The sequence below is a fragment of the Amblyraja radiata genome, chromosome 2 (assembly GCF_010909765.2).
Source record: "Amblyraja radiata isolate CabotCenter1 chromosome 2, sAmbRad1.1.pri, whole genome shotgun sequence".
Classification (NCBI taxonomy): Eukaryota; Metazoa; Chordata; class Chondrichthyes; order Rajiformes; family Rajidae; genus Amblyraja; species Amblyraja radiata.
This window is the reverse complement of record NC_045957.1, coordinates 145334903-145358747: the sequence shown is the minus strand read 5'-3', so window position 1 is coordinate 145358747 and position 23845 is coordinate 145334903. Positions and strand designations below refer to the sequence as shown.

Genomic DNA, 23845 nt, shown 5'->3' with positions numbered 1-23845 from the left:
CCGTTCCTGCCTTCTCCCCATATCCCCTGACTCAGCTATTTTTAAGAGCCTTATCCAGCTCTCTCTTGAAAGCATCCAGAGAACCTGCCTCCACCGCCCTCTGAGGCAGAGAATTCCACAGACTCACCACTCTCTGTGAGAAAAAGTGTTTCCTCGTCTCCGTTCTAAATGGCTTACTCCTTATTCCTAAACTATGGCCCCTGGTTCTGGACTCCCCCAACATCGGGAACATGTTTCCTGCCTCTAGCGTGTCCAAACCCTTAACAATCTTATATGTTTCAATGAGATCTCCTCTCATCCTTCTAAACTCCAGAGTGTACAAGCCCAGCTGCTCCATTCTCTCAGCATTTGACAGTCCCGCCATCCCGGGAATTAACCTTGTAAACCTGCGCTGCACTCCCTCAATAGCAAGAATGTCCTTCCTCAAATTAGGTGACCAAAACTGCACACAATACTCCAGGTGTGGTCTCACTAGGGCTCTGTACAACTGCAGAAGGACCTCTTTGCTCCTATATTCGATTCCTCTTGTTATAAAGGCCAACATGCCATTCGCTTTCTTCACTGCCTGCTGTACCTGCATGCTTACTTTCATAGATTGATGTACAAGGACCCCCAGATCCCGTTGTACTTCCCCTTTTTCCAACTTGACGCCATTTAGATAGTAATCTGCCTTCCTGTTTTTGCTACCAAAGTGGATAACCTCACATTTATCCGCATTAAACTTCATCTGCCATGCATCTGCCCACTCCCCCAACGTGTCCAAGTCACCCTGCATTCTCATAGCATCATCCTCACAGTTCACACTGCCACCCAGCTTTGTGTCATCTGCAAATTTGCTAATTTTACTTTGACTGTTCAGTTCGACCAAAACTTGGTGTTCTTGTACCAGATCCAAATTGATCTATGTCTCTCCATTGTTTCATATTTACCACATCGTATATTTCAAGCAACTGTGGCAGAATTTATCTTTAAAAAAAAAAAAATTCAACAATCCATTTATTCTGAATTTGGATCTGATATCCCAGGCAAGCCACTTTTATGAGTGCTTGGACACATTCCAGCACTGATCAAAGTTAACAACTATTAAACAAATACAAAAGTACTGTTAACGTTATCTTTCCATATAACCATATAACCATATAACCATTTGATTTGCATTTCTCCATAAAATGGGTAAATGTGCGATTTATATCTTGGCCATTAATCATCCTGGTCCTGCATTAGAAGCAGCAAAAATGAGTGCTGGAGGAACCCAGCAGGTCATGCTGCCTGACACACTGAGCTCCTCCAACACTTAGTTTTTTGCTCAAGATTCCAGCATCTCTTGCGCCTCCTGTAAGAATGAGCTTGCAATTATTTAACTTCACAACATCAGCACAGGAGATAGTCATGGAATCATGCAGGACATAAACAGGCCCTGCAGCCCAAACTCTCCCTGTCAAAGAAAATACCAATCTGAGCTTGTCCCATTTGCCTCATAACACCCTAAACCCATGCAATTTTGTACTTGTCAAAATGCATTTTGAATGTAATTGCACCTACATCCACCAGTTCCACTGGCAGCTTATTCTACCACCCTCAGCGTGAAACATTTACTGCTCAGATCCCCCGTAAATTGTACCCATCTCACCTTAAACCTATGCCCTCTAGTTTTAGATTCCTCTACCCTGCAAATAAACACTATGACGCCTTCTGTGCCTATGCCACATCCTTCCTATTGTGTGATGATCAGAACTCCGTGTGGTCAAACCAATATCTTGGACAATTGTAACATGACTTGTACTGAAAGCCGCAGCCGATGAAGACAAGAATGCCATCTGACTCCTTCACCACCCTGACTGCTTAGATCACCACGTGTCAGACTTCTACGTATGTTCTTGTATCCCGGGTCTCTCTGCTCAACAACACTCCTCTGCCATTCATTATGCCTGTCATGTCCAGATATTACAGCACAAAGTACATCAATTTACCCTAGTCTGAGTTAAATTCTAGCTGCTATTTCCTTGCCCATTAATCCAGTTGAGCAATAATCTGTTGTATCTTTGAGGTACAGCAGGCAGTGAAGAAAACTAATGGAATGTTGGCCTTCATAACACGAGGATTTCAGTATAGGAGTAAAGAGTGTCTTCTGCAGTTGTATAGGGCTATTGTGTACAGTTTTGGTCTCCTAATTTGAGGAAGGACATCCTTGTAATTGAGGCAGTGCAGCGCAGGTTCACGAGATTGATCCCTGGGATGGCGGGACTGTCATATGAGGAAAGATTGAAAAGACTAGGCTTGTATTCACTGGAGTTTAGAAGGATGAGGCGGGAACATATAAAATTATAAAAGGACTGGACAAGCTAGATGCAGGAAAAATGTTCCTAATGTTGGGCGAGTCCAGAACCAGGGGCCACAGTCTTAGAATAAAGGGGAGGTGATTTAAGACTGAGGTGAGAAAAAACTTTTTCACCCAGAGAGTTGTGAATTTGTGGAATTCCCTGCCACAGAGGGCAGTGGAGGCCAAATCACTGGGTGGATTTAAGAGAGAGTTAGATAGAGCTCTAGGGGTTAGTGGAGTCAAGGGATATGGGGAGAAGGCAGCCACGGGTTATTGATAGGGGACGATCAGCCATGATCACAATGAGTGGTGGTGCTGACTCGAAGGGCCGAATGGCCTCCTCCTGCACCTATTTTCTATGTTTCTATGTTTCTATCTTTAATGTCCATTTAATTTTCATTGTCTACTCCACCATCAATTTTTGTGTTGTCCGCTAACATACGAATCATGCCACCTACATGCTTATCTATGTTATTAATATATATGACAAACAACTGGGGATGCAGCACCAATCATGGGCCACAGGCATCCATTGTGAAAAGCATCCTTTCACTACCACGCAGTCAGTTTTGTATCCAATTGACCAGCTCACCCTAGATCCCATGTGTTCTGACCTTCTGGACCAACTTACTGAGCAGGACCTTGTCAAAAGCCTTTACTAAAGTCCAACAGTTAGCAATGTTACAAAATTTTGAGATTTTAAAAATCAAGTCTGTAATTTATCCCATCCGATAAAGCACAAAAAGAAGTTTAATTTGACACCTAATTCACTTTCATATCTTCAGTATTAAAAAGGTTATGGCCATTTTCATACTCGGAAATAAGCATCTTGTTCCCTATTGCTTTTCCATTGACTTAACACAAAAGCTGTGATCGAGGACAGTCAAATGGCCATAACTTTATTAAAAATTAAGAGAACTGAAAGAAACTTTCAGTAATTATAGATTGAAGCATTCTGAAACAAATATGAAACAATCTTACTTAGATGACTTGAAATTAAAGCATATAATTAGTTAGTTACCTAATTGTAGCTAATTACAAAATTCAATTACTAGATCTAAACATTTTTCAATTTCTTAAGAATAGATTAACATTTTTAAATAGCCTAAGTGTCCAAATAACATTCACACTAGAATTCACAATAAAAAATGTTTTTTAAATCTCATTGCCATGGATTTATAGGCCAAATGGAAGGAATTTAATGTTTAATACCTGTAAATTAATGGCCATTTAAATCAACTTGCGAGTGGGTTTTACTGGAATGGGACCATTTGGAACTTTGAGGTTGTGGTGATTTATACCCCCATACCGGCATGCCAGTTCGTATGGGGACTAAATCGCCGTTTCGCAACTTAAAATGTGAACTAAAGGCATCTTCTTAAGAAACACTTTTATACATAAAAATAAACGACTTTCTTTTACCTGTCACCTACATGAAATCCGTCCCCGTTGTCGGCGTTTACGGCATTAGAAGCTGGTTTTAAAATGACTCCAGCGTTGAAATTGTCCGGCAATTTAAAAAAAAAAGACACAGAACGGCCGTCGGAACGATTCTTCAGCAAACGCTTGGACTCCGACAAAATATAATCCAGGACAAGGTAAGAGAAAATCGCGTTTTAAACCCGCCCCCCCCCCCCCCCTCAAACACGCCAAAATCATGCACACGGCCAGTGGCAGAACTGCAGCGCTGCTGAAGGTACGTATTGTAACATACCTACACACAGGCGAAGTCTACTGCCCTGATGTCATCAATCTTCTTGGTAATTTCTTCACGAGTCATAGAGTGATACAGTGTGGAAACAGGCCCTTCGGCCCAACTTGCCCACACCGGCCAACATGTCCCAGCTACACTAGTCCCACCTGCCTGCATTTGGTCCATACCCCTCCAAACTTGTCCCATCCATGTACCTGTCCAACTGTTTCATAACTGTACAATAAACTCAATAAAATTAACAATAACTTAACAATAAACTCTATCAAATTCTAAGACATTATTTTCCATGCACAGTCGCATTGACCACCCACAATCAGTAAAATCAAAACACAGAACACAGAACAAATGCAATCAAGCTTCAAAAAAATATGAAATGTGCGCATTAGACCAACTAGAAACAGTTACTCTCACCCAAGTATTCTGATTTTCTGATACTTTTTGAGTTCTTCCACCAAGATACGTACGCCATGATCCGTGATTTGGTTCACACTCAACCTATATTGTTTTAAAAAGAGATGTAAGAAACATTAAATGTTGACATTTAATTTCAGATTTAGAAATATAGAATTTGGTCAATAGATCAAAGAAGAGCATTTTGATGCATTGTGCAGGATCATGATGGGTGTTACCCAGTGGTTTCATATATCAGCACCTTCCTGACTTTGGATAAGGTGGGAACATGTTGGAAGTCAGATGTATCTTCTCACTCTTTCATAGGGTTCACTATAGGGTCCTGGAAGGTTCGGTAAACTGTTGAGCAGCGGGTCCTGGCGTACTCCAAATCTGGCCCCTCAGCTTTTTCCAGTCAATGGTGATGTGTCCAGTATACTCCCATTTACTTGGAAGAGGCCACTAATATTCATTAAAAAACCTGATTTTTTAAATGAATTTTTAAAATTGACAATAAGATCGCCTCTCATCCTTCTAAATTTCAGAGTGTACAAGCCCAGCCGCTCCATTCTCTCAGCATATGACAATCCCGCTATCCCGGGAATTAACCCAGTATCCCCATAACCCCTGACATCCGTACTATTAGTCAATACAGTGGGATCATTTTACTGATCAAAGTTGCCCCGTGGGATTATTTCAATGGACTTTGTATTCAGGGACCAGAGTTCTAACAAGTACATCAAGGTTCACACCTAAAAGTTCAAACCTAAATCTGATGGAATTGGTGAATTTTACCTTCCAGTGTAACAATAACAGAGAGTTAGATATAGCTCTTAGGGCTAACAGAATCAAGGGGTATGGGAAGAAGGGAGGAACGGGGTACTGATTTTGGATGATTAGCCACGATCATATTGAATGGCGGTGCTGGCTCAAAGGGCCGAATGGCCTACTTCAGCTCTTATTTTCTATGTTTCTAATACTGCAGCACAATTAGGAGAACCATGATTCTATTTTATAAGGGCAGATCAGGGCCATATCTGGCAGCAGTCATTACCTGAGGACTGTGAGCTGCCAGAAACAGGAGGTCAGTTGCTCCACACCATAATCATTGATGTTGTTGTTGTCCAGCTCCAGGGCCAGTGGTTTCAGGATGTGCCTCAAGATGAATGCAAGAGCACTGCAGTCCGCAGAAGAAACATTGCAAAAATTCAGCTTTATGTAGTCAGCACTGATATATTTGGCTGCCACTTTGGCTGCCGCTCGATTCTGCTTTTCGAATATGTAACGAATCAACCATATGAAACGCGGTAGTACGTGCACTCGGTTGCAGCCATCTTTCAGCTTCAGTCGAGGAAGGCCTTTCAAATGCGTTTTCATGCTGCTAAACAGGTAGGATTTTAGCACTGCCTGCTTTTTCTTAATGGCTGAAGGGGATGCAAGGCTTTGCATCAGACTGATATTACTGTCAGACAACAAGCCACAAAGGAAGAACAATGTAAACTGCAGAGATTCACGGGATGACTTGATGACGTTTGTGGAGGATTCCCTCTTCAGGCTGAAGAATTTATTGATTGTACGAGACGAGGATCTTGGTGCATTACCATCATTAAATGATGCCAGGAACCCTTGTGGACTGATTTCGTCATCTAGGAGGAGTGAAAATGCAGCAAAAAAACATTGAATAGTTACGTGAATATATTCATATGTTGTTTGGTTTCCACGCCCATTATATTGACCTGTGGTTTTGATGAAACCCAACTGGAAGTCCTCTTCACAAATGTTAGCTGCTTCAATTTTCTCCTGGTTGAGCACCAAATCATTGTTTTCAGTGCCCTTTAAGGCTAACTTGCCGATCCGCATTAGGGCTTCTTTCCGTCTCCTGAAGACGTTTAGCTGGCTCCTGTCATTGCTCCTGTGCAGGTTGTCCTGGGAATTATGGTTAAGGAAAACCTCAACCATAACCAGGTAGATATCAGTCAGTGTAATTGAATTTGACAAAGACTGGGAACTACTTGCGAACAGAAGGTGCTCGTAGCATTTAAATATAATCCAGCACAACAATGGCACTGAACATAGACTACACAGGTGAGGGTTGGCCTCCAGCTGGGTCAGAATTATAGTTTGATCGCCCTTGTTTTTGAAAGACTTTTTCAAATAACCCAGCCAATGTTCCTTAGAAAAGCCCTTCAGTACGATTCTCTTTCTCACCATCCTTAATGGTAAATCTGTGCCTGTTCTCGCTGTCAATAGTTTTATGGATCCCTTTAACAACTTTCCTCTGAGAAGGTTCAACACCAGGGCTACAGGGTGTGTGGGCTCGAAGGGCGATGAGATGTCGGGGATATCATTAAGGTCCACATTCATTTCATCAAAGCCGTCCAGTGTGAAGAGAACGGTGGCTGGATATTGTCGGATGTAACTGAATATCTCATCAGCATCTTTATCAGGGTAACAGTTGTACTTGAACAGAAGATCTCGCAGAGAGATTTTGTTTTCTTTCTCGAAGCTGTTGAACATTCTGCATTTAAACTTGAAGAAGAACTTGATATCAGCACAGAGCTCTCCCTTTGCCCACAGGTTCTGAAGTCTCTGGAGGAGAATGGTCTTTCCCACTCCAGCGTCACCCGTTACAAACACAGTTTCAACATCTTTGTTAATGATTCCAGTGTCACTGAACAGATCCTGCAAGTGGGTGATGGTCCCTTTGGTTTCATTGACTGCGTTGATTACCTCCATAATAGACTCAGTGTAAATGTCATCAAACAGAACATCCTCCTTCTGGGTGTAGGATGAAGTGAACCTGGTATCTTGTTGTACTGCACTACGGAGCTTCTCAATGTATTGACAGACTGAAAGACATACATTGAATTACATGCACATGCATAAAGGTTTATTGTTGTCATTCATTGTAATTGTCTTGATCTTACATATACTCATTGTAATCCAAAGTACTGTATAATCATTTTAGTGCAGTAAAATAATATTTTGGCTTAGATTTCAAAAGTTAATTGTTCCAAGATTCATCTGGCTACTAATAGTAATATGACCCTCTAAACTAGAGCAGATTATAGGGTTATCCAATAACTCCAGTGACTGGAGCCTCTTGAATCTTGTTGCACTAAGATGCAAATATAATGGTGATTTCATTATGAAATAAATAAATAAGATAAATATTTAAGAGGGACTTCAGGAGCAACTTTTTCACTCAAAGGGTAGTCCCTATCTGAAATGGGCTACCCGAGGAAGTTACAAAAGTAGATATAATTACAACTTTTAAAAGATGTTTGGACAAATGTATGGATAAGGAGGATTTAGAGGGCTATGAACTAAATGGGGGCTCATGGGACAAGTCCAGTATGACAACTATGTTGGAAGAGTCAATTTCAGCCAAAACTCCTGTTTCCGTGCTGTACAGCTCTATGAGTCTATAATGAAATACTGACCATCAATAACTTATATAATGAATAAGTTTATTCGCCAAGTATTCACATACCAGGAATTTGCCTTGGTGCTCTGCCCGTGAGTGACAACATGACATCCAGTGACAGTTAGGAATGACACATAAGAGTGGAAACATGCCCTTGGGCCCATCGAGTCCTCGCAATCCAGTGATTCCCCTCATACACTAATACTATCCTACATGCTAGGGACAATTTTACCAAAGCCAATTAACCTAAATACCCTGTACATCTTTGGAGTGTGGGAGGAAAACGGAGCACCTGGAGGAAGCCCATGTGGTCATGGGGAGAATGTACAAACTCCATACAGACAGCACCCGTAGTCAGGATCAAACTCAAGTTTCTGGTGCTCTAAGGCAGCAATTCTACCACTGCACCACTGTGCCGCCTCTCACTATGCCCCAGAGACAATATTGATGGAAATGCTATTCTGTCTCACTGGATTAAACAGAGTATAAATAACGGCATCATATAGCATCGACTTGGTCTATAATCTTATGAATGCACCAGATTGAACAAAAGGCAATTTAATTTAAGTGCCCAAGATAATCAAAGTATTTGACAACACTGGATTCATCCTGTGAAGACATTTGAAACCAGGCAATGATAAGGGGGGAAGGGAGATAAGAGGTATCTCTACCTTTAGTTTCCCTCTCCCCTGACTCTCAGTCTGAAGAAGGGTCGCGACTCGAAACGTCACCTATTCCTTTTCTCCAGAGATGCTGCCTAACCCGCTGAGTTACTTCAGCATTTTGTGTCTATCTTCATAATATTCCAAACCTGGCCTAATAAAGCCTTAGCATTACATCCTGACTTTTACATTTTAGTCCTCTCGAAATTAATGCAAACATTGCACATTACTACCGACTCAACCTGCAAAGACACCAATCATGGCACGGTGGTGCAGCGGTAGAGTTGCTGCCTTACAGCTTCAGGGACCCGGGTTCAATCCTGACCATCGGTGCTGTCTGTACGGAGTTTGTACGTTCTCTCCCTGACCAGCGTGGGTTTTCTCCAAGATCTTTGGTTTCTTCCCACATTCCAAAGTACAGGTTTGCAGGTTAATTAGCTTGATATAAATGTAAATTGTCCCTAACATGTGTAGGATAGTGTTAAGGTGCGGGAATCGCTGGTCAGCGCAGACTCAGTGGGCCGAAGGACCTGTTTCCATGCTGTATCTCTAAACTAAACTAAATGAACTGATCTGTTCCAAAATTGCTGTTTTTAATTATAATTAATTTTAACGTAACAAAAATGAAATGTGTATCAAAATGACATTCTTGCCATAGAGGGAGTACAGAGAAGGTTCACCAGACTGATTCCTGGGATGTCAGGACTTTCATATGAAGAAAGACTGGATAGACTCGGCTTGTACTCGCTAGAATTTAGAAGATTGAGGGGGGATCTTATAGAAACTTACAAAATTCTTAAGGGGTTGGACAGACTAGATGCAGGAAGATTGTTCCCGATGTTGGGGAAGTCCAGAACATGGGCTCATAGTTTAAGGATAAGGGGGAAATCTTTTAGGACCGAGATGAGGAAAACATTTTTCACACAGAGAGTGGTGAATCTCTGGAATTCTCTGCCACAGAAGGTAGTTGAGGCCAGTTCATTGGCTATATTTAAGAGGGAGTTAGATGTGGCCCTGGTGGCTAAAGGGATCAGGGGGTATAGAGAGAAGGCAGGTACAGGATACTGAGTTGGATGATCAGCCATGATCATATTGAATGGCGGTGCAGGCTCGAAGGGCCGAATGGCCTACTCCTGCACCTATTTTCTATGTTTCTATGTTTCTATGTAAAAGTGTAACAATGTGTATCAACAGTGTAACACTGGAATGGCCTGGAAGGAAATGCTTCTGTATAGAAGACAATGAATTATCCCTTTTTGTACTGCTTGCCGTGAGTATTTTAGGGTTTTCACAATGTAGTGTTGATATCCATCACATGCTATAACACGATGGACTAATGACATTCAGCTCCAGTACCAATCTGAACAATCACACATTGAAATGGCTCAAGGCAACTAAAGATAGGCAGTAACTGCTGAATTAATTAACAGCACAGGAACATTTGATGAACATCGCAACATGTTTGTGAAGAACTCACTTACCTGCATCTGTAATCAGTACTGGTTCTCTCAGCATGTGCTCTGGTGGGCTGTAATCAATTTCTTTCAACCAAGGCTGAACATCTGAGTAAATCCCTTTGGCAGAGTAAAGAATAAATACAACGTACTCTGCACAATCTTCGCCTTTAGCCATTGTGATATCCAATATTTTACGCACCTAAAGTACACACGAAATAAAAAACAAACGTACCTACATTTATTTATTTTCCATGTCTAAGTAGCATCCAGCGAATATAAATTTTAGCCTCAACAAGAACGGTTTGCTTGAGGGTAGAAGTCAGTTCATTAAAAGGGGTGAAAAATATCTGTGCTTCCCTACATATATTGACCCTTGAGAGGACATGAAATGGCCCTGGCCACCGGAGTCAAGAAGTACCAGCACAGCGGCTCAGAGGAAAGCGCTCCAGAGGGCCATTGACAACGCCCAGAGGATTGTCGGCTGCACTCTCCTTACCTTGGAGGACTTACACAGTTCCCGCTGCATCAAAAAATCCCAGAGTATTATAAAGGACATTTCCCACCCCGGTCACTCCCTGTTTGAACTGTTTCCGTCAGGCAGGCAGTACAGATCTACAAGGACAAGGACAAACAGACTTAAAAACAGTTTTTACCCCACTGCTATAAAGGCACTAAATGTAGCCGCCAAGGAACGCAGGGGCGATACATACTAAGGGACTGTGGTACACTGTGAAATCAACAGAAGGATGTAGGGTTGGGTGTTTATCCGTGCTATTTTCATGATATTTATTTTAGTTGTTTATCTTTTTTAATATTTTACCTTGTATGTATCGTTAGCTTTTAGAAATGTTTGAATGGTGCACTGACTGGCTGACATTTTTAAATTTTGTTGTACATGGTTCATGTTACAATGACAATAAAGAAACTATTCTATTCTAAATCTATAACATTTTACAAATATGTTAGAAGCAAGATAGGTAGGGAAACAGTAGGTCCCTTCAGAGATGAATAGGGATATCTTCTTGTGCAACTAGGGAATGTGGTGTCCTGAATGAATACTTTGCATCAGCATTGACCATGGGAAGGATGGAACGTTGGAGAACATTCACCTCGATAGTTGGAACATTGTTTATTAGGAAAGAGGAAGCGTAGAGTTATTAATATGCGGTTAAGGTAGACATACCTCAAGAAACTGACAACTATCTATCTTGGGATAATGATAGGAAGAAAAGGAAAAGATTGCTGGGGCTCTGATGGAGATTTTTAACATCATCTTTAACCTTGGCAGAGTTACTAGAAGACTAATGCTGTTCCCATATTCAAGAAGGGCAGTAGAAATATGCACAGGCCGCTACGCCTTACAGCAGAAGTAGGGCAAATACTGGGAAATATATACCCAGGGATAGGATTTACGATCGTTTGGAAAGGCAGGGACTAATTAGGGAAGATAGCATGGTTTTGTGCGTGGAAAACTCTGCCTCACAAATTTGAGGTTTTTGAGGAAGTTACTGGAAAAATTGATGAAGGCAGATGGTAGATGCGGACTTTAGCAATGTTTTTGACAAGGTCCCACACACCAGGCTGATCCAGAAACTTAGGGAACAAGGGATCCAAGGTATTTTGGCAAACTGAATCCAAAATTGACTTGGTTGTCAAAGGTAGAATGTAGTGGTGGAGGGGTACTTTTCTGATTAGAAGTCTGAAACCAATGCCTTGGTTGAAATGTCTGTGGTTGAAGTGAACATTGATGGAGTTGTAGATATTGGAGCTGGGTGCCTATGGATACAGAAGGACACGGATTAGCAGGAAAATTGGGCAGAGCAGTGGCACATGGAATTTAATGCAGTCAAGTGTGAGGTTATGTCTTTTGGTTCAACTAATAATGGCGAGACATCTACAGTTAATGACAGGGTCCTCCAGCATCAATGTACAGAGAGTTGTTATAAAATTATGAGCGCCGTAGAGATTATAGATCATCATGGGCTTGTTCAATGGGTAGGGTCATCTAAAATTAGAAGATGTGATTTAACGTGAGGGGAAATATTGAAAGATTTTGGTGGTAAGGTTTTTCACAGAGCGGTGGTTATCTGGTGCTGATTCACTGCATTAAAAAAAAATATTTGGGCAGGTTTAGAAGAAACAAAGTAATCGTATTGTATTGTATTGTATTCAAATTTATTGTCATTGTCTCAGTTAGAGACAACGAAATGAATTTCCCTTACAGGCAGTATCATAAAAATAAAAAAAAATAAAATAATAATAAATAATAAAACATATTAAAAATAAAATAGAATTTAAAAAAAAAAAAGAATTTTTTTTTTTTTTTTAAATGGGATTAGTGTAGATAGTCATTTTGGTCAGCAATGGTGAGTCAGACCAATGTTACTTTGCTGTGGTCTACAATTATTATGCCCATGTCCCATTCAGGAAACCTGAACGGAAACCTCTTGAGACTTTGCGCCCCACCCAAGGTTTCCGTGTGGTTCCCAGAGGTTTTTGTCAGTCTCCCTACCTGCTTCCACTACCTGCAACCTCCGGCAACCACCTGCAACCTCCGGGAACCGCACGGAAACCTTGGGTGGGGCGCAAAGTCTCCTGAGGTTTCCGTTCATGTTTCCTAAGTGGGACAGGGGCATAACTCTCTGATTGTACTGTATAGCTTAAATGTAGGTAGTTGCAAGTTGCAAGTGGTTTTGGTTGCTGGGATGACACTCCTGAGATGATATTGGTCATGAAATACACCACACAATTGTTGGCTTCAACATTGCTTTTTCCACAATGAGCATGGTGACCCAATAACTTTCCAAAATAAAGCCGTTTAGTACAAAGCAAGGTTTTCGGCTGGTCGTACCTTCTCGTGCCGAGTAACACTCTGCTGTACGAACTCCATATCCTCAGACGTGAAGTATCCAGTATGCAGCAAGTTATCCAAGATGCAATCAGTGTTTTTAATTCCGTTGACCAGCTCCACCCGACGCACTGTGAGAAGATCAAGGTATGAGGAGGCTTGGTTTGTTAGAGCCGCACCCTGTTCCATCGTATTGTATTTGGGCTCAAACCTAAGCTTTCCTGCCGAAAGCAAAAGTTAGAATGGTCAGTGATATCACTTCATGAGCAGATTGAGCACAGAATATTAATCATTGTTCATTCATATTCTCACTTCACTGAGTCACAGGGTAAAAGGGTCTGAACAATATTGTGATGATAAACATAGCAAAAGTGAATCTTAGTGATTGATGTACTAACTTACCAAAGTATCACGTCACGTGTAGGTGGTGATGATTGCATATAGGTAGTATGTGGTCAATGAGAAACAGATCATAGAAACATAGAAAAATAGGTGCAGGAGTAGGCCATTCGGCCCTTCGAGCCAGCACCGCCATGCAATATGATCATGGCTGATCATCTAAAATCAGTACCCCGTTCCTGCTTTTCCTGCTGAAGGACTTGAACTATATTTCGCCTTCCACCACAATGAGGAGTGTGTAGGAGTCACTGTGGTGGATGTTAAATGTTAAAAGGTGTTTTGTTTGTTTTGTCCCCAAGATGGCTGCCGGAAGGGAGAGTGAATCCTGGCCCGTTTAGCTGCCGCTGCTCTCTCTTTGAATTGTGTGTTCTCCCTACTATTTGTTGTTTTTTGTTTTGTTCTGCTTATATATTTTGTATCATTTAAAAATAAATTGGATAGGTATATGGACGGGAAAGGAATGGAGGGTTATGGTCTAAGTGCAGGTAGATGGGACTAGGTGAGAGTAAGTGTTCGGCACGGACTAGAAGGGCCGAGATGGCCTGTTTCCGTGCTGTAATTGTTATATGGTTATATGGTTATATGGTAATCTGATTATTAAATTTTGAAAGGCGCCCTTAAGAGTCTTTGAAAGGTGCCCATAAGTATAATGTTAATAATAATAATAATAATAATAATAATAATATCCCTTGATTCCTTAATCCTGACTAAATCTAACGGATGATTAGCAATATGATGAAATATTAAAATACATATTTTTGCATTATCTTAGTGAATGTTTCATGGCGGAAGTTACACAATTCTTGTTCATTAGTGGGAATTAGTCATCTTGCATGGACTTTTCACATTTCACATAAACTCTATTGACCCCTTACTTTGCTGAAAGTTGTGCTGCCCCAGGAAAGATTTCACTCAAATGATGGAATTAAAGAAGCTCACCCAAGTAAACATTTTACTGTTTGTTGGCACACGTGCAAAGTCTAAAGATGTGGGGTGTTTTAAACAGCCCCCCAACACGCGGGAAGTGGATGCCACAGTGGGATAATGCAGGGCTGCCAGCATTGGGTGAGAGTTGGGAGTGAGAAATTGCGAAAGACCAAGCCCGAGGGAGCATAGCGACCGGGGGGCGGGGGAGGAGGGTGTCCCTCTCCCATTGGTATGGAACATTTGCATTTTTCAGCTTGAAATTGTGCAATATGGTGCATACTGTAGCGAGTCTTTTAACATACACTTGAATGCAATATATATGCTTTAAATTGGATTGGAGCGTTTTTGAAAGGGGGGAGACTGTGCGATCACTGATCACTGGCCTTGGGGGTACCCGGTGAGGGAGTGGAGCAACCGAGTGGGGAGAGGGTGTGGAAGAAGGGTGTCCCCCCTCCCAGGGTAGGAACCTTTTGAAATTTGATGTATTAAAATCATGTTTTAGTGCACTGTAGAAGTATGATTTCAATGTTTTTTGTATGAAGTATTTTTAAGAGGTAACTTTTTAAGGGGTAACTTTATCCACACAAAGGGTGATGGGTGTATGGAACAAGCTGCCAGAGGAGGTAGTTGAGGCAGGGACCATCCCAACATTTAAGAAAAAGTTAGACTGATACATGGATAGGACAGGTTTGGACGTATGGACCAAAAGCAGGTAGCGTAGCTGGGACATGTTGGCGGGTGTGGGCAAGTTGCACCGAAGGGCCTGTTTTCACACTGTATCACTCTATGACTACATTATACCTCCACCATGCATGAATGCTTCAAAATCAAGTGATCGAGTTTTATTGCCATATACTCAAGCATAGAAACATAGCAAATAGGTACAGGAATAGGCCATCGGCCCTTCGAGCCAGCACTGCCATTCAATATGATCATGGCTATTCATCTAAAATCAGTACCTCTTTCCTGTTTTTTCCCCATATCCCTTGATGTCGTTAGCCCCAAGAACTAAATGTAACTCTCTCTTGAAAACATCCAGTGAATTGGCCTGCACTGCCTTCTGTGGCAGAGAATTCCACAGATTCAAAACTCTCTATGTGAAGAATGTTTGTTCTCATCTCAGTCCTAACTGGCCCCCCCTTTATTCTTAAACTGTGACCCATGGTTCTGAACGCCCCCAACATCGGGAACATTTTTCCTGCAATTACAGTAAGTGAAAATCTAGCAGGCAAGCAGGATGCTTTCACCAACCACCCCCATTTGAAGTCCACAATCTTCCACCGTGTCTACCCAGTGCTTGGTACTTACTTCCAGCAGCCACTGGTTGTCCTCCAGGATGCACCGAGCCGCAGCCTGGTCCATGCCAGTCACCTGGGCGAATTCGGCACAGAGACTCTCACGGCAGCGGCGCAACGCTTCCGACACCTCCAACAGCCCGGGACTCTTGCACTGAGGCTGCTCCATGGCCGGAGCTGCAGTGAGCGACTCGCCAACCCGGCAAACACTCGCCAGCCCCGCTCCCCGTCCGCATCTGTCCCCGCCGCTGCTTCTGCTTCCAACACCCGCGGCCCATGCAGTTGATATGAGTTTTGAAATTTTCGTTGATCACAGAATTTCTCACAACAGAGCGAGAGAAATTTGTGATCAGCGTGAGATTTTGGTGAAATGCGTGATTCTCACGCTCAATGCATGGGAGTTGGCAGCCCTGCCTCTCTATCCCCCTCTCCCTCTCTCTCTCCCCCCCTCTCTCTCCTCTCTCTCTCCTCTCTCTCTCCACCTCTCTTTCTCTCCCCTCTCTCTCTCTCCCTCCCACCTCACTCTCATCCCTCTCTCTCTCCCCCTCTCTTCCGCTCTCTCTCCTCTCAACCCCCCTCTCTCTCCCCCCTCCCCCTCTCTCTCTCCTCTCTCCCCTATCTCACCCCTCTCACTCTCTCCCCTTCCCTCTCACTTCTCTCTCCCCCTCTCTCTCTTTCCCCAAACTCTCTCTGCCCCCCCCTCACCCCCCCTCTCTCTCTCCTCTCTTCCCCTCTCTCTCCCCTCTCTCTCCCCCCTCTCTCTCCCTCTCTCTCTTCCCACTCTCTCCCTCCCACCTCACTCTCCCCCTCTCTCTCGTCCCCTCTCTCCTCTCTTTCCCCCCTCTCTCCCTCTCTCTCCCCACTCTCCCCCCTCTCTCTCTCCCCCCTCTCTCTCTCTCCCCCTCTCTTTCTTCTCTCTCTCCCCCTTCTCTCTCCCCCCTCTCTCTCTCTTTCTCATTCCCTCTCTATCTCTCCCTCTCTTCACACTCTCCCCTCTCTCTCTGTCTCTCCTCTCACCACTCTCTCACCTCTCTCTCTTCCCCCCCTCTCTCTCTCATCTCTCTCTCACTCTCTCCCCCATTTCGCCCTCCCACCTCACTCTCCCCCTGGCTCTCTCTCCCCTCTCTCTTTCTCCTCTGTCTCTTACTCCTCTTTCTCTTTGCCCCCCCTCTCTATCTTTTCCCCTCTCCCCCCTCTCTCTTCCCCCTCTCTCTCTCCCATTCTCTCCTACCCTCTCCTCCCTCTCCACCCCCTCTCTCTTCCTTCTTTCTTCCCTCTCACCCTTCTCTCTCTTCCCCCCTCTCCCACCTCTCTCTCCCCCTCCCCCTCTTCTCTCTCTCCATTCACGCCCCCTCTGTCTCTCCCCTCTCTCTCCTCTCACCCCCGTCTCTCTCTCTCCCCCCCGTCTCCCCGTCTCCTTCCCCTCTCTCTCTCTCCACCTCCCTTTGACAGTCTGTCCCTTCGGCACAGAGACTCTCGTGACAGCGGAGCTTCCGACTCCTCCGCGACCCGGGACACTCGCACTGTCCGGAGCGCTCCATGGCCAGAGCTGCAGCGAGCGACTCGCTAGCCGCGCAAATACTTGCGTCAGCCCCGCAAACTCACCAGTCCCGGCTCCCCGCCGCTGGTTCTGCTTCCATCCCTCCTGCAGCCCCGGCTCTCCAACACCCGCGGACCATGCAGTTTATCCCAGTTTTGACATTTTCGTTGATCACAAAATTTCTCACCACTGAGCGTGAGAAATGTCTGATGAGCATGAGGGCGTGAGAGCTTGCTTGAGGGCGTGAGCCTCACGCTCAAAGCGTGAGAGTTGGCAGCCCTGGATAATGTAGAATTATTGTGATTATATGATCAAAAGTTGGCATGGATTTGGTGCCTGTTTCCATGTTGTATCTCTGAACTAACTAAACGTCTCCCAATGTACCGTCCTGAGCCCCTACCTAATGATGTTCTAATTTGCCTTACTCCAATTTAGTACCTCCCACAAAGCCCAGCCTTTTCCCTAGTCATAACAATCTTACTATTTAAGCTCCACCCATATCAAACTCTCCAGCATGTCCTCGGATTGTCGCTGTGACAGTCCCGTGATTAGCAGAGCAATTCCTCCACCGCTTTTCCCTCCCTCTCTATCATGCCTGAAACCTCAAAATCCTGGAACATTGAGCTGCCAGTCATGTCCCTCTCGCAACCATGTTTCTCCAATGGCCACAACATCACAGTTGTCCAAGCATTGATCCAGCCTCTAAATTCATCTGCTTTTCTCACAATACCCCTTGCATTGAAATAAGTACAGTTCAGTCCATACGCTTCATCATATTCTTTCATTTCCCCCTGCCTTGCCCTCCTGAGCTCCAACCTAATAAAGTTCTAATTTGCCTTCCTCAAATTTAGTATCTTCCCGCAAGCTTCTGCCTTCTCCATGTTCAAAACAATCTTAACACATGGGGTTGTGATCACTGTCCCCATTTGATGCCCCACTGTCTTCTCTTGAACCCCACTGGTCATGATCACTCTTCCCAACTCTCCTTCCAATTTCTGTTCCCACCCAGAGAAGTAGGTCAGAAATTGGAATAAAGTCACAAATGTTCCGAACTGTGAATCCAGGCAGCATTCTGGTAAACCTGGAGACACAAGGAACGAGCAACAAAACTTGGAGAAATCTAGAAGAAAAAAATCTTTAACCCTTCAATGCCATCCTTAACGACCGAACTAGCAAATAATGCAAATTGCACTGAGAGTGTTTTCCAAAATGAATTTGTTTTGATGGATAACAAGGCTCTGCAAAATGACTTCTATTCAGAAAATGACACGAATGAGTGGTTACTTTTTTTGGTTATATTAATTAAAGTAGTAATACCATTAAGAATTCTGAACGATTAATTAATTCTTTAACCACCAACTCAACCAATTGAGAGGGAAATTAGTGTATAAATGTAAATAATTTGGTGTACATATAATGGCTGGTGTACATATGGTGTACATATAGCTGCTAAATTTGTATAAGATAATTACAAGCAGTTGAATAAGGGGTGGGAATTAATAAGCTTTGGCTTCTTCCTGCTCCTTTTCGGACACATACGATTTCATTTATTTATAGATATTGTTTATGACACTTGATAAATATTTTTGTTTTGTTTTTTGTATGCTGTTTCACACTTGCTTTTTATTCTTTTATTCTGTTCGAAATAAATAATAAAATAAATAAATAAAACACTAGATAATACAACGTTTACTCAGCATTCTCCATTACTGTAGGGGGCGCTGTCGAGTATGGCTGCCCTGCCAGCAGCTGTTAGTCCTTTCACCATTTTTGTTATTTTTAATGAGTTAAAAAGTGTTTGTTTTGGAGGTCTTCCAGCCTTTTATGTGGGGGGTGGGGGGGAAAGGGGGAAACAATTTTTCTCAGTCCCTACCTGGTCGGAGATGCGGCTTTTCTCCGAGCCGTGTTTTCACCCCTTCCTCGTGGCCTACCAACAGACTGGAGCGGCGTTTTCCTGCCGGGACCGTCGAGGACTTCAGCTTCGGCGGCGGCACAGCGCTGGGGCACCATCATGGAGCGGGCAATGCCTTGCCTGGGTCGCCGTGCAGTGGGCTCTGGGGTGCTTGGACCGCCAACTCCAACATCCGTGCTGTGGCTGCGGGCGGCGCTGAGCTTTAAACACCGCAGAGCCTGGGATCTTACGCCGAGGTCGCCAGTGTCAGAGCTCCGACCAGCGCAGCCCGTGGACTTCGGAAACCGCGGTCTCCGAGGAGGAAGCGGCCGCTCCAGACACTCCGGGCCGCTGAGTTCCATCATCTGGCGAGAGGGCCTGAAGCATCAGGCTGCCGTGGCGGCGACTGCGGAGGCCTCAATAGGCCCGACTATGGGTGAATAATAAGGGACGGGACTGGACTTTTGCTGCCTTCCCCCACAGCCCCATTGTGTGGGGATGTTTTTATGTTTACTGTTAAATTCTTTAATGCTGTGTCTTATCTTTATTCGTGTGCTGCAATGGCAAGTCAAATTTCACTACACCAATTGGTGTACGTGATAATAAATGTCCTTTGCTAATTCTTTGTTCACCAAACATATATAGACTTTCAGATTACAGAATCACAATATTTGGGGAACAAAAAAGCTGTAGGTTTTTTTATACAGTTCCACTACTTAACTTTCGTAAGCTCCACACTTCAACAAATGCTTCATGAGTTGCACTTCCAGCAAAGCTTTGAAACAGTCTTACCATCAGAGATTGGCCAATTTCTCCAGCAATGCTGAACAAATTCGACACAGTTTTTCAATATTGAACACAATGGTTTTCGTTAAAAATCTCTCGAAATTTGAATTTTGGCCAAATGTCAGTTAAAGTACAGGGAAGGTTTACAAGGATGTTACCAGGACTCGAGGGCCTGTGCTGTGGGGAGAGGTTGAGCAAGCTAGGATTCTATTCCTTGGAGTGCAGGAAAATGAGGGGTGATCTTATAGAGGTATATAAAATAATAAGAGGAACAGTTCGGGTAGACGCACAGAGTGTCTAGCCCAGAGTTGGGGAAATGGAGAACATAGGTTTAAGGTGAGGGGGGGGGGGAGATTTAATGAGCATCTGTGGCGTAACTTTTTTTATGCAAAGGGTGGTAGATGTATGGAACGAGCTGCCAGAGGGGCTAGTTGAGGCAGGTATTATCGCAACGTTTAAGAAACATTTAGAAGGTACACGGATAGGACAGGTTTGGAGGGCTATGGGCAAAATGCAGGTAAGTGGGACTAGTCTAGATGGGACGTTGGCCAGTGTGGGCAAATGGGTCGAATGGCCTTTTTCCTTGCTGTAAGACTCAGGAGTTCAGGCAACATCCCTGGAGACCATGGATAGATGACGCTTCGGGACCATTCTTCATGCTTGAAGTATTTTTTGTGTCTTTTCTTAGTAAACCAGCATCTGAAGTTCATTGTTTCTACTTCCATACTCAATACCCTGATTTGGATGAGTGAATTGAAGGTTTTGTGGCCAAATCTGCAGATGATACGAAGGTAAGTGGAGGGGCATGTGGAGAGGAAGCAGGGACTCTGCAGAATGCCTTGGACAGGTTGGGAGAGTGGGCAAAGAAGTGGCAGATGGAACACAGTGTAGCAAAGTGTGCAGTCATGCATTTTGGTAGTAGGAATAACTGCATTGACTATTTTCTAAATAAGGAGAGGATTCAAAAATCGGAGGTGCAAAGGGACTTGGGAGTGCTGGTGCAGGATTCCCAAAAGGTTAATTCGCGAGTTGAATCGGTAGTAAGGAAACCAAATACATGTTAGCATTTATTTTGAGAGGATTAGAATATAAAAACAGGGATATAATATGAGGCTTTGCAAGGCACTGGTCAAACCACATTTGGACTATTGTGAGCAGTTTTGGGCCCCATATCAGAAGGGAGGACATGCTAACGTTGGAGAGAATAGTCCCAGGGGTGATTGGACTGTCACAGAGGGCAGTGGAGGCTAAATCACTGGATGGGTTTAAGAGAGAGTTAGATAGAGCTCTAGGGGCTAGTGGAATCAAGGGATATGGGGAGAAGGCAGGCACGGGTTATTGATTGGGGACGATCAGCCATGATCACAATGAATGGCGGTGCTGGCTCGAAGGGCTGAATGGCCTCCTCCTGCACCTATTTTCTATGTCATATGATGAGCGTTTGACAGCACTGGGCGTACACTCTCTGGAGTTTAGAAGGATGAGGGGTAACTTCATTGAAACTTACCGAATAGTGAAAGGCCTGGATAGAGTGGATGTGGAGAGGATGTTTCCACTAGTGGGAGACTCTGGGACCAGAAGGCACAGTCTCAGAATAAATGGATGCACCTTAAGAAATGAGATGATGAGGAATATCTTTTGCTGATCAAAAAGGCACAGCAGCGCCTTTACTTCCTGAGGAGGCTCAAGAAAGCCCACCTGTCCCCCCAGATCCTGACCAACTTCTACCGCTGTACCATCGAGAGCATCCTGACCACCTGCTTCACGGTATGGTACAGCAGCTGCACTGTTGCGGACAGGAAGGCACTACAACGGGTGGTGAAAACCGCTCAGTACATCATCGGTGCCCCGCTCCCTGCCATGGATGCCCTCCACCGAAAACGGTATCTGAGACGGGCCGGGAAGATCATTAAAGACCCCTCCCACCCCAACCATGGACTGTTTGCCCTCCTCCCATCAGGGAGGCGGTACAGGAGCCTCAGGTCTCGTACCAGTAGGATGAGGAACAGCTTCTACAACAACACTATCACATTGCTGAACTCGGAGTCCCGCCGATAGATTTCTCCAGTCTCTCCGTCCCCATTGTTTAATTATTCTGTATTTTTATTTCTATATTGCACTATTACTACGGACTGACGCTAAACTGCATTTCGTTGTACCCATACTTGTATCTGTGCAATGACAATAAAGTTGAATTGAATTGAATTGAAAGAGGCTGGTGAATCTGTGGAATTCATTGCCACAGACATCTGTGGAGAACAAGTCATTGAGTATTTTTAAAGTGGAAATTGACAGATTCTTGATTAGTAAGGGTGTAAAGGTTATGAGGAGAGGACAGGAGAATGGGGTTGAGAGAAAGAGTAGACATGATGGGCCGAATGGCCTAATTCTGATCCTATGCCTTATGAACCTATGGGCTCTGACTAATGAATGCTATGTACCTGAACTCTTACATCCCTCTGCTCCTCACCAGAGTCTTGTCATTTGCTGTGAAGGACTTGTCCAGGTTTGATTTCAACAAAATGAAACAACTCGCATAGATCTGCATTAAACTCCAATAACCACTCCACTACCCACTTGTCCAACTGATCAAGATCCAGCTAGTTGTAGATTTTTGATAACCATCTGCAATGCCACACACACACACACTTTCTTCTCTCGCTTCTCAAAGTGTCCTTGGGTATATCTGAATCAGGAAAGGGAGCTTTGTCTACCGACATATGCCATGACATTTCGTACCTCTTCGACAGACAGCAATACTGACTGTACTCAAGACACTTTCATTAACTGTGCCAAGTTCCCCAGTTTTTACCTATTTCTCCACAGAGTAAAACAGAGTAAATAAAACACACTGAGGACTCTTGACCATCTCCTGCTGTTCCACGCAGAGAATACCGCTTTGGTTTTCTCAGACACCTGATTCTCTCTCTAGTCACCCTCTTTCTCTTAATGTTCATAAATTCTCTTTGGATTTCCCTTAATATTATCTGCCAGAGCTTTCTCCCACCTCATGTCCCCCCCTTCTGATTTCCTTCTTAAATATGCTCCTCAGCAGCTAAATCTCCTCCAAGGGTAGACTCGATTCCAGTTGTCTAGAGCCGTCCCATGCCTCCTTTTTCCTGACCAGAGCCTCAGCGAGTACAGGCCCAGTTTCGTCATCCATGTTTCCTCACACCCATCTGCACCGCCCTTCACTCTAACAGGAACATGCATTCCCTGAGCACTTTTCAAAGCACCCCACTTTCTGGGCGTTCCTTTCCCTGCAAACAATCTATTCCAATTAACTTGAGCAATGTTGTGTGTAATACCATCAAAGTTGGCCTTGCTCAGATTCAGAGTTTTAACACTTGGACCTGTCCCGTCTAATCCAAAACCATCATAAAACTAATAGTTCTAGCTCTAGTTCCAGTAAAAGTTGTAGATCTAACGAAGCATCAGAAATGTCTTACCGTTGATGTTGGCCTTTTGTCGGTTATGTGGCCTTTTGTCGGTTACGATAAATCCCAGTTCTTCATGCTTTAAATCCAACCTTGAATAAAGCAGAACAATTTCTAAAGGGAAAAACGCTGTGCTCGCCAAAGGGGAAACTGTTCCTTAAGTCAACGTCACTGGCAGGATGTGTGAATCTGCACCAAGGTCACAAGTTCAGATGCGAGAGAGTTATACAAACTAAATTAACACCAAATCATTGACGCAACTGCATGAGGTTGTGCAACTTAAAACAGTGTTGTCTCTTTGAAAAAACAGGTTGTAAGTTAACAAACCTTTATTGACATTTTACATTTCCTAACAACCATTTTCTTTGAAGAACAAAGATCAGTTTCTGACTATTGACATTTTGCTTGGGTTATCAGTTATAGCTTGGGATGCAATTCTGGCCAAAAGCTAGACTGTTGCCTGTGACTGATTCTAAACCAAGAGATGTTCAATCTCACAATCTACCTAAAGCAAACTAACAGAAGTTCACACAAGTTCACATTAGAATTATGTGATTAGAGCATTGAGTATAGAAGTTGGGATGTAATGTTAAAATTGTACAAGGCATTGGTGAGACCAAATCTGGAGTATGGTGTGCAATTTTGGTCGCCCAATTATAGGAAGGATGTCAACAAAATAGAGAGAGTACAGAGGAGATTTACTAGAATGTTGCCTGGGTTTCAACAACTAAGTTACAGAGATAGGTTGAATA

General features: G+C 43.6%; 1 protein-coding gene across 1 annotated transcript in view; it reads right to left on the bottom strand.

Annotated features, from left to right (window-relative positions):
- LOC116970091 (nucleotide-binding oligomerization domain-containing protein 1-like) overlaps window positions 1–23413 on the bottom strand; it is a 53761-nt gene extending 30348 nt beyond the window's left edge. Inside the window, exons 1-5 of the mRNA XM_033016823.1 lie at window positions 23106–23413; window positions 12822–13039; window positions 9995–10169; window positions 5479–7273; window positions 4446–4529 (exon numbers count right to left, since the gene is read on the bottom strand). Coding sequence (XP_032872714.1) covers window positions 4446–4529; window positions 5479–7273; window positions 9995–10169; window positions 12822–13007 — 2240 coding nt within the window. The 5' untranslated portion in view covers window positions 13008–13039; window positions 23106–23413. The remainder of the gene's footprint in view (window positions 1–4445; window positions 4530–5478; window positions 7274–9994; window positions 10170–12821; window positions 13040–23105) is intronic.
- Between the last annotated feature and the right edge of the window lie 432 nt (window positions 23414–23845).